Below are 17,573 nucleotides of genomic sequence, written 5' to 3' on the forward strand. Positions count from 1 at the left end.
CTTCTACCCACTTTCGCTCGCACTTCCATTACCCAACAACTTCAGCCTCCATCTGGACCGATTCTCTTCCTCGTACTTCTTCTCCACCTCTTCCACATTCTCGCCAGCCTCCTTCCTTCTCCAACCCAGCCGGTCCCAGGGCGTGAATTTCTTCGCTCGATCCAGATACATCAGCACCTCGTCCCTATTCTCGGAATCTGGTCCTCGTCTAGGATGCCCTAGAGCGACTCTCTCACGCAGTTTGGCTTCTTCGAGACTCTTCTTCTGCTGCTGCAATGCGAGCCGTTTGGCTACTTCGTTCGCGTCCTGCAGCGCCACGAGCTTCCGTTTGGCCGGATGCTCGGCCAAAAGGTAATGCATGAGTCGATTCATTTTCCATTCCGCGCTTCTTCGGTGGCAGGTAGATGACTCTTCGGCCTCATCGGCCTCGGCTGCTGCTGCCTCGCGCGTGGTCGAACCAGTCTGGTTCACAAACTCTTCGGCCGGCTTGTCCACGATACTCCATTTTCCGGTCTGGACGAGTTCGGGCGGATGATCGATCAAACGCCGCAGGTAGCTGACAGTCACCACCTCAGATGGTGTCATACCCGTGGCATTCTCATAGTGCAAGAGACTCGGCCTGTATGCGACAATGAATTTGACCAGTTCTAGGTGACCTCGCCGGACTAGTGAATGAAGAGGGTAATCTCCGGCACCGTCCATCTTCTCCAGGTCTTTCCCGTCAGAGTACGAAAGGATCAGCTTGAGACTTTCTTCCCAGCCAGTCTTCGCGTCGATGTCGATGCGATTGAGGAACATCGCCAGCGGAGTCATACCAGTAGGCTGGGTCCCGCCACAGCGTTCCAGAAGCAATCGGGTAACGACTTCTCGGTCGAGCATACTGAGGACAGACCGAAGAAGCGCATGTTCGCGATGGTCGATCTCGTCGAGGAGTGCGTGTAGAACATTTCGACCGGCGTCATCCTTGGTCATCACCCTGGCGCCGGCTTCAATCAGTTTCTTGGCTGCGTAGAATCTGCCGACTCTGAAAGCCAACCAGAGCGGCGTCTTGCCGTCAGCTGATCGAGTTTCGAGAGACTCGGGCATCTTCTTCAACAAGAAGTCAAAGGTTGGCTGGCTGCCATCCCTCCTAGGAGGCGACAACACCGCCATATGCAGAGCGAGATTGTTGCGAGTCGACATCCAAGTGTTTAGGGCTGCTTCAACTCCCCCTTCTGCTTGTGCCAGCGCTTGAACGTGTTTATCGGTCTTGAATGTCTCGGTAAACTCAAGATACCGACGCAGTGGTGCATCGGACAGGAAGTATTCGGTCGCCTCTAGATCGCCTTCGATGATGGCCGTGAGTAGTGGGATCTGCTCTTCTGTGTCCTGTGGCTTGCGGTGAGAGCCCAGTCTTCCTGCTTCTGCCCAGTCTTGACGCTTCTTGCCGTGCACGGTGAGACCTTGGTAGTATTTGGGCTTCCCAGCAAGCTCGATTCCCGACTTCTGGAACATTTTGCGAAGCGGAAGACCCACACCAGTCGACTTGATCATTTCTCCAATCAGCTCAACTCTCCCCAGCCCAATGGCCACTTCGAAATCGCTTTTGTCGATGTGAGCCACCTTTAACGAGTCATCGTCTTCCTTCTGGCTGGCAAGGCCATTGCCGATCTTGATGAGGAACTTCAAAAGTCGCAGGTTGTTCGTGAAAATGGCGTAGCGCACCAGAGACCCCCGTCTAGAGCGACCCGAGTTCTCCAGGGCGGCATGGAACCAAGCCCAGGACTCGTTGGAACGGTCGTACAGGTGAGCATCTGGAGTCACATCGCCTCCGAATGCTTTGCTAGCCTCCTGCTCATCAACAACATCATCGATAGCACGAGCGAGTTGACAAGGCCAGGATATCATTGACGCCGGAGAGACTTTGGATTGGACGTTGTCTGCAAGTGCTGCGACATCATCGATAGTAAATGTGTCATTGACGATTTGTGCCAGCACTTGCACGTCGTCGTTTTGCCCCGTGGCTTCGCTATCCCCACTGTAATCACTGTAGTCATCGCAGTCCCTCTCGGTTTGGATCGTATAACGATACCTTTCGGATTTGTCGTCAGGCTGGTATTGCACAGTGGCAATCTCGACGATGAGTTCAGCTAGTTCGTAGTGACCGCGGAGAGTTGCAATGGAAAAGGGGCTGAATCCGCGACGGTCTTCCACCGCAATCCGAAGCGGGCGAACCCGAGACAGACAGAGCCTCCTCACTGTATCTGCGTCTCCCTCCCAGGCGGCTTCGAACAGCTTGACATAGTTGTCCCTGTTTTTGGGTGTCAGGTCAGACAACTTGAAAGATATGTTTGTCGTGTAGGGACTGTCATCGCGGTTACTCGACGACGGGTAAAGAAGGGGCGTCTCTCGAGGCTTCGCGTCTGGGTACATTTCTTCAAATGTTTTCGCACCCTTCTCGACAAGCTTTCTCTCCAGTTCTTGAAGTTGGATGAGTGTAGCCTGGGCTGCAGCCTTTTTCTCTTCCAGCCCCTCCTGCTGATCAGGCCTGAGACCTCCAATTTCTTTCTCATAATGCTCAACCTGGTACTGACGAACAACCTTTGCATCGAGCAGGTCATGATATGCCGTCCAGTATTGGTATGATCCGTGGTCAAATGACAGGTAGTCTTCGTCATTGCGCAAAGGCTCTAGCTGGTCCAACTCCTTATATTTCAAGGGATCCAAAAACCTGTCGAGAGATTTAATGCGTGCTCGAGCCAGGTCCAATAGCGAACGGTTCGCGTCTTTCAATCCCCGTCGGTCAAGGAAATTGTAAGCTTCTTTGGGCAGTGTATTCACGTCTTCTCCACCGTCGATCAATTTGTTGACAAGGTCCAACATCTCCATCCGGAAGGCCAGAACAATCGGTTGGTCGACTGAGCGCTGGTAGACTTTCTCGACATACTCAGGGCTAGAGGTAGAGGTGTCAGGCCGCTGGCGCTTTAGAGCTTGAGCAAAAGACTCCAAATCAACACGAGTCTTCGCACCGCTTGCGAGAAGCATGTCGGCCACATCCGCGCGGCCGGTACGGATAGCAGTGATCAGTGGTGTATCAACCGTCGGATCACTCCACCACATCCCAGTCACCGTGACGATGTTGCAAGCCTTTTTGAATGCAATGGGATCAGAAGAGTTGAGTGTCTCCAAGATAAGTGCCTTTGCATTACTGACTGCGTAATGGAGGGCCGAGATGTGATTCAGGTCGGCTTGGGCCAATGTGGCCCCGTTCGCCAGCAACCTTTTTACAGTCTGATTCGCCTCTTGCAGGGGAAGCTCAAGAGCGAGTGCGATGGTCAGAATGGCAGCTTTGGCGCTCGTCGGATTGTATTGGTCCAAGATCTTGACGGGTAGGAGCACAGCGGCACCGTAGCCTTCAATGAGCAGGTCAATAACATCCAGGTGGCCACCGAGGATCGCAAGGTGTAGGGGCGAAAGTGGGCTGTCCCAAGCAAGCACGTTGACATCGTAGACATCTGGCTCGCTCTTGTCTTCAGCGAATGCGTCACTGGCGTCAGTGGGCGATCTGATCTTCACGAAGGAATTTTCAGTCATGTTATCCTTCTCACCCTCGTCGTCACCCATATCTTCATCCGAGTCCCACGAGTCGGTGTCGGCGATCTGCTCAGACGTGAGATCCGCTTTCTCGGCACCATGGCCTGCAGCGGCTCTGCGTGCCTCTCGTTTCGCATCTTCTTTGAGCTGTTCCTGTCGCTCATTGGCGCCGCTAGTTTCCAGCAGGGCCTCCACCATTCGTGGCTCACCTCGATAAGCTGCAAGGTGTAGTGCTGTCATCCCGTTGTAGAGTCTGGAGACTAGTCGGGCACCGTGGTCAATTAGGCACTGAACGATCTCGGGCGTTGAACACATCACCGCCAGATGTAGAGGAGTCCGGCCAGTGTGATCACGTCGATTGACGTCCACAACGTCAATGGAGGAGAAGCAGTGGCGGACGGCTTCAATATCTTGGTCGATGATTGCCTGGCATAGTCTCGTTGTATTGCCGATGTAGGCCATCTCTGTCCAGTCATTGTCGGTGATTGGATTGAAGCTGCCAATTTCTTGTCTTCCTGGATTGTCCTTGAGAAACGTGAGATCTCCTGAGATGTAGATCTTGCTCTCTCCTTCAAGAGCTGCAAGATCTTCATCACTAGTCGGCTCTGGACAAGATCCGCAGCAATCATGAATCACATCGTCAAAGGATCCGAAAAAGGCTGGGTGGCGATGAAGCCTGGCCTCTCTATCCTTGGGCTTATTCCACTCGGCGTTGAGCAACAAGTCCTTGGTGAAAAGAAGCTTCTCAACCTTTTTGGCATTGTATTTTGGACCGTACGGAATACTGATGGTGTGATAATTCGATACGTCGTCTTCTTCAATCCATTCAGCGACGTCGTCCGGCTGATCATCCTTGAGGTTCCCTGATAGTAAATGGCGGTTCCTTGCATTCCAAGGTAATCGCGGCCTGCCTCTTTCTTCTCGGCGCTGTGCAAGATAGACATCTCGGTCTTTGGGGTAGGGGAGCTTCTCGAGAACAAGGAGTCTTGCGAGGCCTTGCACCCTAGAGAAAGACCTCTCATAGATTGTGGGATCAACCCTGCTACGATCCAGTCCTGGCCAGTATGCCTCGAAGCCGCGGCGAGAGTACTTGGAGAGTCTGTTTTCATAGGATGGGGATCTGCGGGTAAGATCAATGGAGTTGACCTGGGTCATGTAGGCAGCTAGAGCTCGTGGGGAAGCCCAAACCTGGCGGCCGTCATATGCAACACATGAACAATCCACATCAAATCCAGTCAGGATCTCCGAAATGCTTTTATACAAGCGGAGGACAATTTGGACGTGACGAGTGGGATACTTCGAGACAATGGTGATGGCGTTTTTGGTACGGACGGTGGTGGTCTCGTCCAAGATGCTGTCACGGACTCTTGCTTCAATTTGTCTGATCTTTTCAAGAGCTTGCGTCTCATCAAGACCATAAAGAAAAAGGTCGACGTCAGATGCCGGGGCAAGCTTGTCGTGGTAGTACGTTCGATGGGTTCGCTGTGGGTGTGTCAACGCCGAGGCCATGGTTTAGGTAGAAGCATTACCTTGGATTCATTGTAAGGCTCGTCCACAGGTAACAACGATGTAACCACTGCACTGCCGGCAACACACACATTGCTCCAGTCAAGGTCAGCGAGTGATGATTCGGAGAAGATGTTGAAATTTCTCCTGAACTTTGTCAAGGAATCCACGAGCGCAGGAGAGCCATGGCTCCTGCGAAGACTGTCTGGAAGAGAAAGCAGATATCTATCCTTCTCAGCCGGAGGCTCATTGGGCAGATCTCTGGCTCGGACAGTGACAGGGGCGCTGTTGAACACTGGAACTAAGTGATTGGAGGTGGCAGCCGCGTGACCGGGATATTGAGCGTAGATCTCCCGCAACTTGCTCTCAAAGTCTCGGAAGGGCCGGACTGCCTCAGTGACGCCTGCCTGAGTGCTGGGTTGCTTGTTAGCGTATCCGACGAAGTCAGTGATGGGAACGGGCAGAGGAGGCAGCTCCATGGTGGACATGTCTGGGCCTCGATGAGTCTGTAAAGAGCGCTGGAATAGGTGGATGTGAGCCGCCCGGGACGAGAACGAGGCAAATTCAAAAGAGTACTAGGAGTGAAGCACAGGAGCAATTGAGATTGACAATATCCTCTGGTGTTCGGGAAACGCGTCGACAAGCTCCTCTCGGCATCAATGCTTGGCCACGGCGGCCTCAACCAGCCTTTAAATAAGGTCCTGAGCTTCATTCTGTGTGAGCAGGACTTGTATCCATGGGCAGGCAGCCACAGCAGCCTGGGGAGGAACTCTCGCTGTTCCACCTTTTGGAAGGCATCAGGGACACTTGATCAAGACCTCTCTTTGTTCAGACTCTTGCCGGTCTCCTCTACAGACCGGGGGTTGTGACGGTTTCCTGTTTTCCGACCCAGGGGTTCGCGGGTGGCCTGAGGCTAAGGACTGCTCCTAAGGCCCGAGTGGGGATTGATGCCTGTGGTAGCCTAATGATAACATAATTCCGAAGGCTGCCAACGAGGCTACTGAGAGCCCCGTTTTCAGATTTTATGGCCGACATCGGTTGAGATTGGCGGCGTGAGAATCATAGCAAGGAGTACGGATACGCAGGCAGGATATAGGTAGGTGTGAGTGGCTGGACAAACATGAGATAACAGTAGCTGCCTGGCTAAGGGGCTACAGGAGATGCCTGCATGTAGGTGGCTAGGTGGGTGGCATGTGTCCAACTGCGAGGGTAGCAAAAGAGATGAGATGTGATAAGATATGATAAGATGTCACCTGGGCTTTCATCTGATAGGATAAGATGATGGAGAGGCCTTTATCGATAAGCCCCTGTGCACCAACTGCGCCCTCGAAGAATGGCATCCAACAACAATAGCACAAAATGTGGGTAAATTTTTCGTCGATGACTCCAATGCAGTGCTGTATCACACGCACCACAGCACCAACGGCCATCCACTGAACGACTATCTTACCAGGCCAGACATCTAGATGGTTCTGGTCCTGAGGGCACCAGCATTAGCAGCAGCAGCAGCAGCAGCAGCAAGACACACCGCCCCGGTCTGCAAGCTCCTGGTCCGCCCACGTCGCGCCGGCCGCTCACGACTACACATAGAACCCAAGATCTTCCAGGCGGGACTTTCATCTCGGCGCCACTTCAAGGCCTCGGAGTCTTCAGCCCTCCTGATCAAGATGACGCACGACCACATCCTGACACTGTCGTGCCCGGACAAGCCGGGGATCGTGCACGCGGTGACGGGGATCTTCGCGAAGAACAGCCTCAACATCCTGGACCTGCAGCAGTTCTCCGACCGGACGTCGGAAAGGTTTTTCATGCGCGTGCACTTCGGGCCGGCCGAGGACACGGCGTCGCTGACGACCTCGTTTGACGCGCTCGCCGCCGAGATGCAGATGGACTACCAGCTGCGGCCGGTGGCGCAGAAGCCCAAGGTGTTGATCATGGTGTCGAAGATCGGCCACTGCCTCAACGACCTGCTGTTTCGCCAGAAGACGGGCCAGCTGAGCATCGAGGTGCCGGTGATTGTGTCCAACCACGCCGACTTCGAGCCCCTGGCCCGTAGCTACGACGTGGCCTTCCACCACCTTCCCGTCACCAAGGAAACCAAGGCCGACCAGGAGCAGCGCATCCTCGATCTGATCCGCGAACACGACATCGAACTCGTCGTCCTCGCCCGCTACATGCAGGTTCTCTCGCCCACGCTATGCGAGGCCATGTCTGGCAAGATTATCAACATCCACCACAGCTTCCTGCCCTCCTTCAAGGGCGCAAAGCCCTACCACCAGGCGTATGACCGCGGCGTCAAGATCATCGGCGCCACCGCCCACTTCGTCACCGCCGACCTGGACGAGGGCCCCATCATCGAGCAGAGGGTGGCGCGCGTCGACCATAACCTGACGCCCAAAGAACTGGTCGATGAAGGCAGCAACGTCGAAAGCCAGGTCTTAGCGGCCGCCGTCAAATGGTGGTCGGAGAAGCGCGTCTTCATCAACGGCCACAAGACGGTCGTCTTCAACTGAGTGGTCCCTGCCACCCTGCTTTCTCGCATCGTTGGCCGCCCTCTCTGACGGTTTGGAAGATGTTGACATGGGCCCGGTCGGTTTTCCTGGAGGGATATGTATTCACGGCTTGCATGTTCGGGGACCACGTTACATAGGCAGACTAAAAGGACGGGCTGGCGTACATACTCTGGATCAGATGCAAGCAAAAAGAAGACCGTCAAGGCATTGACATTGAATCTAGATTGATGTGTCCTATCTCCATTCTCTAAGTGACCTGCTGTCGAATAATGTCCCCCAAAGTAAAGCCCTCAAGGATCAGATGTCCCGCCGCGGCCGCGGATTTACCGTGCTACAATTCATCCTTGACAGGACTGTTCCCTTTCCCTTGAGTCATGGCCAAGGAATCCTTGACCATCAAGGCCAGGATGTCGACGAGCAAGTCGCTGGCGGCCACGCTGGTGACCTCGGCGGCGGTATCGTAGGGCGGGCTGACCTCGACGACGTCGGCGCCGACCAGACGAATACCTTCCAGGCCCTTGATGAAGCGCTTGACCTCGCGGGTGGTCCAGCCGCCGGACTCGGGGGTGCCGGTGGCCGGGGCGATGCTAGGGTCGAGCACGTCGATGTCGATGGACAGGTAGACGGGGGTGTCAGCGACGATCTTCCGCACGCGCTCGATGATGGCGGGCATGCCGCCGCCGCCGGGCTCGTCGATCTCGTGGGCCTCGATCAGATGGAAGCCGACGACATCGCGGTCGATCTCGTAGTCGTGCGGGCTGAACAGCTTGGTGCGCAGGCCGCCGTGGACGGACGAGCCCTTGGCGATGCAGCCCTCACGCGCGGCGTGCCAGAAGAAGGTGCCGTGCGTAATGGCGCTCTGGTCGGACGCGATGCCCGTGTAGCCGGCGTACGGGTCCCAGGTGTCGAGGTGCGAGTCCAGATGGATCACGCTGATCGGCCCGTACACGTCCTTCAGGCTGCGCAGCACCGGCAGCACGATGCTGTGGTCGCCGCCCAGGCTGACCACGCGCGGCCGCGGCCAGTCGCGCCCGGCGGCGGGCGTGGTGTTGTGCCACAGCACCTGCCGGTAGCCCTGCTCCATCTGGCGAAAGGCGTGCGCCGCGTCGAACGGCGTGATCGGGATGTCGCCGCAGTCCACGATGTGAAGCCCGCCCTCGTCCGCGCTCGTCAGCGGATCCACCCCCCACACCGTGTTGTAGCTCCGGCCTTTCTTCTCGCGCGAACTGGCCGCCCGGATCCCGCGTGGCCCAAACCGTGCTCCGGGCCGGTACGACGTCGATGTGTCGTAGGGGAACCCCACGATCGCAATGTCCATCGCCGTCCGGTGCGCCGCCGAGAAGCACCGCTGCCACGGGAGGTGGGCGAACGTCACCGGCTGCGAGAATGGGAGGTCCTTGTCCAGGTCCTCGAGTGGGAAGTCATAGTTGGGTCCAACTTCAACTTCGATCGACGACACGGTCGACTGATGCGAGTGCGAGTCCGAGTGCGCGGAACTGCCCGTCATGACCGACAACGCCAGCGCAGCCAGGGCTAAGCACCCTCCTCGAGCCATGGCGACCATCAGGATCGCTACGAATATGTGCTTCTACCCCGTGGCCGTGGTCGAAGCCAGGAAACCTTCACCTCTATTGCCGTCGCCGTCGCCGTCGTCAGTCGCCGGTGGATTGACACTCGAAGTATGTAGGGTCGAGGGGTTTCTGGTTTTTTGAGTCGGATGGCCAGTAGAGTCGCGCTCCCTCCGGCCAGCGGCCATCTCGGGCGCTTTATAGCCCAGAGACCCTCGGGACCAAGCCTGCTGGGCCCTTCATCGGGGAAGCCCTGTTTGCATTGCATGGTGGAATGAAAAGAGTTACGAGAGATCCGTAACGCGAGCGGACATGTCCATGTCCTTCAGACAAGCCCAGAGGAGTACTCCGTGATCCGCTCGCGACTCCGCCCGTTGGAGGGAGGACGAGGGTTAGGAGGTGTTGCCATCCACCTAGTTAGCACCCAATTATTAATTAATTAATGACGTTCCTTTTGGGACTCAAGACAAAAGCAGCTTGTACCATGGACTGTATAGTATCTGTCCGCCCGGTGCCAGCGGGTCCTACAGAGTAGACTGCCCTATCCGCTGGCGGGAGTTGATACCTATAAACGTATGAGATCGAGCAAGATCTTCACTATAGCGAGGACACCACATGTGTCCGAAATTCCTCAGACGTCGAGCGCCTGCTCACCTGAATTCGAAGGTAAGGATATGTATGGGATGGTATTCCCCGAAAGTATCAAGGTACCTAGGTACCTACCTATATAGAGAAAAGAAAGATCAAGGTACCTATCGCACGCACGTCTGGGGTGATGGAGAACGCTGAGCGCAAGTACAGACGCAGTGGGAGACATAATGAATCAAACATGGCTTCCACAGGTGGTCGAGACCCAAATTGAAAAAAATGAGTCGAGGTATTTGCACCAGAGATTCGTCTTTTCTACATACTCAGTAGTGACCAGAAAATACAGAGTCTCTCCCTTGGTGTCCCCCTCAGAGGCTTCCTCGGTCCCCTATCCCTCTGATCCTGATCCAAGTGACCGACTGAAACCTACCCCCTGAAAAGCATGAATGGACGTGCACTCACGCCAGGTTGAATCGTCTTTATGGTCGTCTACGTACCCGCGCAGCACATTGAGCCAATTCCGCCTTCCCCATGCTTGTCTAAGATGAGCAAACTCCCAAGGCCTTCGTAGGGGAATATTCTGTAAGAGACGCCCAATTGGTGATTGATCGCTACAGCTCGATCAGACTCTCCTCGACAGCGACTGGTTGAGGCTGAGCCTGTGGTTGATCGTAGGTCGGTGCATGTTGCGGGGCCTGGGGGAATTGGTCTGGCGTGTAGGTCGGGTATGGGCTATAAGAGGGCATGGGTTGTGGCTGCTGTTTCTGTTGGGCCTGTTGCGGCTGCTGCTGCGGTGGGTATTGTTGTTGTTGCGGGTACGCTACAGTCTGAGATTGAGGTTGAGCCTGAGGAGGCGGTTGTTGGAACGGTTGTGGAGTCTGCTGGGGCGGAAGTTGGTATTGTGGCGCCGTAGTCGGAGCCTCGGGAGCCAATTGTGGCATCTGAGAATACGGTGTAGGAGTCTGCTGGGGATCCGGAGATGATATCTGGGGATATATCGACGGGGGTTGCGACGATTGAGGTGGATATGGCTGCGTGAGTTGATGTTGAAACGCCTCCGGTGAGGGGGGTTGGCCGAATTGAGCAGGCTGCTGCTGCTGCTGCTGCTGTTGCGGCGGCGGTTGGGTTGCATATTGATATGGCGAAGCTGACGTTTCCTGTGGCTGACTTGAATATGAATACGATCGTTGTGGTTGTAACTGTGGTTGCGGTTGCGGCATTGACCCCTGCTGTGGAGCTCGAGAGTAGGCTTCAACAGGGGCACTGTTGAAGTAATAGTTCTCCGCTTCTGCTTGGCCGGGATTCATCATCGGGGGTGGTCCTGAGGGGGCTAGCGATGGGTATATCCCTGGGCCTTGGGGTAGAGCAGGCGAGGACATCCCGTAGGCTGCATAACCGGGATTCCGCTGGTTGTATGTATTGTTTAGTCTCTCCTCAAGCATCCGATCATAATATCGTACGACAGTGGACAGCTTAGCATGTAGATCGAGCAGCGCATCATTCTTCGACATTGTCTCGCCCAAAGTCCTGGCCAGTTTGGGCCGAAGCTTTCCAATGCTTTCATAGAGTTCTTGGATTTGCGGCTCTCTGAGTATCGTTCCTGGAGGCTGATGCTGCAACCGGTCAACCAGCGTGGCGAACAGATGAATGTTTTCAGCTTCCATCACCGACAGCTCATAATCGTTCTTGGGCATGACGAACGGTTGAGTCGAGCTCGCTCCATCATGGGCTGACTTCTTCATCGACGCAGCATGTTTCTTGGCCTGCTCTTCTGCCTCCTTAAGAGACAAAGCTATTGCGGCTTTGAGGTCAGGATCGTCCTCTTCTTCAATGGACACGCCATTTGGCTTTGTTGGTTCTGTCTTGGGCTGTGTCTGAGAGACATAACCCGAGCTTGATATGCCCTTGACCTCCTCCAAGCTCATTTCCAGCGCCTTCTTCAGGTCTTCATCGAAACTACTTGTTTCAATCCTTGCACTTCGCGGTTGCATGGTAGTAGGTTTAGGGGCAAAGGAGACTCGACGCTCGGAACCGCCAGGCTTCTTGGTCAGCTTGTCGTAACACCCATCGTCGACCCGAACCGGCTGCATGATTCCCAAGTGCGGGAGAGGAATGGATTTGGAGGAGCATTGCTGGTCAAAGACGTTGCCACAGTTCCTGCAGTGGTGTTTCCTGTTTGTGAAAGTGAATGCTGTTCTGCAACGCATGCATACATCACTGTCTGTCCACTCGGGCGGTGCACTGCTGTCTAGCATGCTACTGGATATCTCAACCTTGGGCGGGAACTTGAAGCCTTCGCTCTGCAGACTCTTGTAGACCTCGCTGATATAGGACAGGTCGTGTCGGCCTTGTGTAGCACTAGCCCAGGTCTGGATCAGCCCAAGAATCCGTTGCTTGACGTCCTCGTTGACGGCAGCCGCTCCGTATGCTTTCAGCAGAGAGACAAGGTTGTCCATGAACTCGCGCGAGGCAATCTCGGTCAGGAAATGGGATCCGCCATTTTTAACACATGTGTCTGTTAGCCTCAAGGCTGAAAGTTGGACGTTGGGATTTTTGTTGTCTATCCGCCTCTTCAACGACCGCATGGCATCTTTAGGCTGCACTGTCTTGGATCTGATCAAGTCGGAGATTTCGAGGCTGGTGGCGATGTCTTCCAGGCTGGAGGAAGTTGCCTTCTCGATCTGCTCGTCGAGAGCAGATGTTCCAGAGGAGAACCATCCAGACATGATGTGTTGGTATATCCCGCAGGCGCAGGGGACAGGATTGCGGCGGAGGATGGTATAGTATGACGATTCACGGGACGGTCAGGTACTGAAGAGGAAGACGGATACGCCAGGTCGAGAGGGTGAAGACAATTTCAAAAAGTCCCAATCGCGTATGGACAGATGTTATGGTTTGGAGGTGGCTATTGTTGTATCATAGCGGTTTCGAGGAAGCGAGACTCACGGTATGGTGTAATCATCCATCAGGGCTGCCTTGCCACGGTCGGTCAGGCAGCTAGTGATAGTCCGCACTCACCGCAAGCTACGAGGTGCTCCCCCGCAACAGTGTCAATAGGTGATTTTCGCATAGGCTTAGGGTTCCTAAGGTTGCCCGTAGCGTACCCGTTTGTTTGATAACGCCCCGTAATAAGCCTTGAGCCCCTGCACGTTGCCTGTCTCCCGGTGCCCTTGGGCCTTAGAGCCCCCGATCTAGTCCCGGAGCCTTCTCGCCCACAGCCCGCAACTTGAACAGGCAACGCCGTTGACAGGATCGGTCCACCCGTCATACTCCGCCGTACCCTTGGGAAAGTCGCTGCAGTTGAGTACTACGTACCTTCTGTGGCGCCGACGTGTTGATCAGCAACATGGAACCACCTTGACGCTCTTCCCATTCTTACCACTGACTGCCTGGGTACCTAAGGTGAAACTCTGTCACCAGCTCAAGCGTTCATCGAACTGTCTTCCGGTGTCACCTGCCATTATTTCACACCTTTGCTCCTTTCCGATAGTCGCTCCTCGGTTACCACCCATCGTCTAGAGCCCCGACGCATATGAGTTCCGCTTGAAGATCACGGCCGCACGCAATTGAGGGATCAAGCTCAAGAAACACAATTACCAATGGCCTCAGTGAGAGTCTATTGCGCAATGGTCTTTCGGTAATACCGTCCCAGTCCGCCATGGCGGCCTCCGCATCGCCCTCGTCAAACCACACTACCTCTACCTCTACCTCCGCGGCCACTTTACCTTCCTCAAGAGAGAGCTGGACCGATCCAAAGGATCTGAAGGCCGGATCTGGTTCCGAAAGGGTCTATCCTCACATTAAAGACATCATCCAAGATGCCACAACCTCTTTCAGAGCAGATGGCTCGCTTACACAATACTTAAACGAGGTCGAGACATGTATTGCGACTGCTAGGAACTCTCTGGATTTCCTCCGACGGCCCGACCTGGCCTACAAGAATTATGTTCTCGCTTACGAAATAGCCGTCAACTACATCCCCAAGCATAAGGAGTATGGATTCTGGGACAACAACCATGCTTGGGCAGTGAAGTACAAGGCGGCGCGGAGGAAGCTGAACGAGATGGAAAGTCAAATGACTCGGGTCAAGGCGCTTGTTGAGGAAAATAACGTACGATACGGGACACGACCTCGAACTATGTCAAGAAAGCCAGTGTACTCTACCGGGTTTGGCGTGCCACCAGACTCTCTGACTTCTGGTGCCGGACGGCCACCCATTTCCAGAGGCAGCGATCCCACAACCGCTCAACAGACACACTCTCACCAATCCTCTCAGCTTCCTTCGCCCCTTCGGATAGACCGCGCCCGTCCGTCAAGCAAGCCGAAACCGGAGGGCCTTCTCGGTCGACCACTCACCGACACCTCTAATGACCTTAGTCAGAGGTTTGCCCGCCTCAGAGGTTTAGGAACGACGTCGGAGGAGCCTCCTTTAATATCAATGCCCAAACCAAGTGATTACCAGACTGGCGCAGGACGTGGTCCAAGACCACAATCATACACCCCGCAGGCGTATTCGGAAGGCAATGGATATACCTCAAGTCCACGACTCAACGGGCCAAGGGTTATGCCTGACTCTTCCCATGCTGGCCCTGATTTACCACCCAAGCTCCCTCTCGCGACATCTATTGCTCTGCCTAAACCACCTAGTCCGGCGTACAGTCCCATAACTACCACATCCGCCGGGTCCTATGCAAACAGCAATCGACATTCCGCAGAAGGCAGCCGTCCACCTTCAGAGAAGAGGCAAACTTATTACAATCACTCACAAAATTCATCGTCTACTTCTTTGCATCTCCAGAGAACCCGCGACGAAATCCTCTCTCCCTACCGTCCCACCACTCCAAACGGAGTAAACACTGCCATTGTCCCTAAAAGCAGTTCCAGTGAGCTTCCGCACAATACGTCCATAGACGCGCCCATACTACACGAATACATGCGGAAATACAACATTCTCCTGATCGATGTTCGCGAGAGGGTTCTTTTCGATGACGGCCACATCATGTCCAGTTCGATCATCTGTATCGAACCCATCTCCTTGAAAGAAGGCGTCTCGGCTGAAGAGCTAGAAGACCGACTTGTGCTTGCCCCTGATACGGAACAAGCACATTTCTCCCGCCGAAACGAATTCGACCTTGTTGTGTACTATGACCAGGGCACAAATGACAACTCTTACTTGCAAGGGCCGCCGAGTATGACGAAAGCTCCGGCGCTTAGGGCTCTCTACGACACTCTGTACGAATTCAACGACACAAAGCCTCTCAAGGATGGTCGACCCCCTGCATTATTGGCCGGCGGCATTGATGCTTGGGTCGATTATATGGGGGCTCAGTCTCTTGCTCGGTCAAGGACAGCCGCAACACTTGGAACTACACGTCAACGCCTCGCTGTCGGACCAGGGAGACCTATCGCACGACAGCGTATGGTGTCTGCGAACTCGCGATATGAGGTCCGCAACAGGCGCCTGCGTGATCACAAATTCCTGGACGAAAGCGAGCAGGAGGCATGGCGGCAACAAGCTTTGCAGGAGGAGGTGGCACCAACGGACAGACCCGAGGTCGTCAGCGATGAAGAATACTCTGGTGCTGAAAGCGAGCAGGTTCCTCAGTCGCCCTTCATCCCTGACTATGAGACATTCTTGCGCCGATTTCCCTCTATAAAGCAGCAGGAATCCATGACCATGGCCCCACGGAGGCCTCTGCCCTCACATCCGGCTACTTACTTACCTCACGCTGCTCATGTCCCTCCGGCATTGCCAGCGGTCCCCACGAGACCCACTCCGGCCATACCCAGACCTAGCTATTCGGGCCAGGCGGATATCAATGCACCTCAACCGGCGCTGGCAAGGGTCACTTCTGCCAGTCGTCCTCCTCTATATTCTTCAACCACGTCTATGCGCAACAGCAAGCTACCTAAAACTGGTCTGACCAATTTTGGAGTCACCTGTTACATGAACTCGACCTTACAGTGCTTGTCGGCGACCATTCCCTTGTCCAACTTCTTCAACGACCGGGTATATGAGGGATACGTGCAAAGGAATTGGAAAGGGAGCAATGGCATCATGCCCAAGCTGTACGCCAACCTGATCCAGGCAGTCTGGCAAGGAGACACTGAAGTCATCAAACCATCCACGTTCAGAAGCTTTTGTGGTCGCATGAATCGAGAGTGGGCCATAGACCGGCAGCAAGACGCCAAAGAATTCTTCGATTTCCTGGTGGACTGCTTACATGAAGACTTGAATATCAACTGGGAGCGGCATCCACTTCGACCACTGACGACGGCCGAGGAAATGCAAAGGGAAAGGATGGAGATTGCGCGGGCCAGTCCAATCGAGTGGAACCGCTACGAACACCGAGACCGCAGTTTTTTGTCGTCGTTGTTTGCTGGGCAACATGCCTCGCGGTTGCGGTGTCTGACGTGTCGACGAACCTCGACAACGTATGAAGCATTCTACAGCATATCTATTGAAATCCCAAGGACGGGCACCGGTCACGTCTACGACTGTTTGAATTCATACTGTCGGGAAGAGAAACTTTCCGAGTTGTGGAGGTGCCCATATTGCAAGTGTGAGCGTGAGGCCACGAAACAAATCATCCTGACCCGTCTCCCACAATTCCTTGTCATCCATTTTAAGCGTTTTGCGGCATCAAAACACGAAAAGGCCAAGAAGATCCACACTCCGATCGAGTTCCCGTTATACGGTCTGGCGATGGATGATTTTGTCATCCCTCGTCCTCCGCCCGGGCCAGACCAGGATGGCCCGATTGACATGGCAACCACACCACCTTACAGTTACGACGCGTATGGCGTGCTAAGACATCTAGGGAACACTGGCGATGGCGGCCACTACATCAGCATCGTCAAGGATCAAGGTCGAGGTTGCTGGAGGAAATTCGACGACGAGCGACATGTCGATCTTGACCCCAACAAGCTGAGTCCTCGCGATCGGTTACAGAATGCCGAGGCATACATTGTGTTTTATCAGCGGTCGCAGGCGCGGTAGTGCAGTATGCGGAATTGTACCTCGCTCAATTTTGGCGCCTGCATTTGTAACGCTTGTCAATGTTGAATGTTATGCTACCGAGCAAGCAAGCAATCCCTCAATGGAGTCAATTGCCTTTGAAGTGTGTGAACGGGACTTTATGTTTGACCGGATACGACTTCGTCTTGTATGGTCACATTGATATAGGTCTTGGAAACCACGACTGACGGCCTTGGTCTTCTATCTGAGATTAGAGGGTGGATCAAAAGCACGTAGCCCCAGATGTGCACAGACTGAAACTGATCGCGATCATGCCTGGACTCTGGACTTCTGTGGCTAACTAGAGGTGGAATTGGGATCGGAGTTGGAAATGGATTGGAGCAGCCAAATCCAGAGGAGGGAGTCGCTGAAGAGGGAGCAAGCGTAGTGATGAGCGAGTGGTGGCTTTTCTCTTCTCTGTACCACGCAGATTATGACCATTGCAATGCAATACATCTTGAATCCCGAAAGAAGGGAGACATACGAACAAAAGCAAGTCCGACCTGGGTCTATACAGGACTGGCTGAATGATTTTCGGTTTCATGAAAATTGATCTCAGTATCTTCTGGCGGCGAAGCAAGAAGCCAAACCCCCGATACGACCGACATTCTTGTTGAATGTCTTGCTCGACAGGGTTGGTGAGCTGTCTAGTATCCTGAGGACAAGGCCTAGGGCAAGACCATATCCTTTCCATCTCAATTCCTCCTCCTCCTCCTCCTCCTCTTCCTCCTCTTCCTCCTCTTCCTCCTCTTCCTCCTCTTCCTCCTCTTCCTCCTCTTCCTCCTCTTCCTCCTCTTCCTCCTCCTC

The 17,573-nt window shown here is 54.5% G+C and overlaps 5 protein-coding genes across 5 annotated transcripts; 2 read left to right on the top strand and 3 right to left on the bottom strand.

Annotated features, from left to right (window-relative positions):
* Nucleotides 1-3: 3 nt before the first annotated feature.
* Nucleotides 4-5,567, bottom strand: A1O3_01498 (uncharacterized protein; the record flags this gene model as incomplete). The annotated part of the gene is made up of 2 exons (XM_007731642.1): nt 4-5,055; nt 5,103-5,567. 2 exons carry the CDS (start codon nt 5,565-5,567, stop codon nt 4-6), a joined length of 5,517 nt encoding a protein of 1,838 aa, XP_007729832.1.
* Nucleotides 5,568-6,746: 1,179 nt separating this feature from the next.
* A1O3_01499 (formyltetrahydrofolate deformylase) lies at nt 6,747-7,592 on the top strand (the record flags this gene model as incomplete). The annotated part of the gene is made up of 1 exon (XM_007731643.1): nt 6,747-7,592. The coding sequence occupies one exon, from the start codon at nt 6,747-6,749 to the stop codon at nt 7,590-7,592; it is 846 nt and encodes a 281-aa protein (XP_007729833.1).
* A 331-nt stretch (nt 7,593-7,923) lies between these two features.
* A1O3_01500 (uncharacterized protein) lies at nt 7,924-9,147 on the bottom strand (the record flags this gene model as incomplete). The annotated part of the gene is made up of 1 exon (XM_007731644.1): nt 7,924-9,147. One exon carries the CDS (start codon nt 9,145-9,147, stop codon nt 7,924-7,926), a length of 1,224 nt encoding a protein of 407 aa, XP_007729834.1.
* A 1,212-nt stretch (nt 9,148-10,359) lies between these two features.
* Nucleotides 10,360-12,474, bottom strand: A1O3_01501 (uncharacterized protein; the record flags this gene model as incomplete). Its single annotated transcript, XM_007731645.1, has 1 exon — nt 10,360-12,474. One exon carries the CDS (start codon nt 12,472-12,474, stop codon nt 10,360-10,362), a length of 2,115 nt encoding a protein of 704 aa, XP_007729835.1.
* Nucleotides 12,475-13,406: 932 nt separating this feature from the next.
* On the top strand, nt 13,407-16,748 carry A1O3_01502 (uncharacterized protein; the record flags this gene model as incomplete). Its single annotated transcript, XM_007731646.1, has 1 exon — nt 13,407-16,748. The coding sequence occupies one exon, from the start codon at nt 13,407-13,409 to the stop codon at nt 16,746-16,748; it is 3,342 nt and encodes a 1,113-aa protein (XP_007729836.1).
* Between the last annotated feature and the right edge of the window lie 825 nt (nt 16,749-17,573).

Source organism: Capronia epimyces (assembly GCF_000585565.1).
Source record: "Capronia epimyces CBS 606.96 chromosome Unknown aczIQ-supercont1.1, whole genome shotgun sequence".
Classification (NCBI taxonomy): Eukaryota; Fungi; Ascomycota; class Eurotiomycetes; order Chaetothyriales; family Herpotrichiellaceae; genus Capronia; species Capronia epimyces.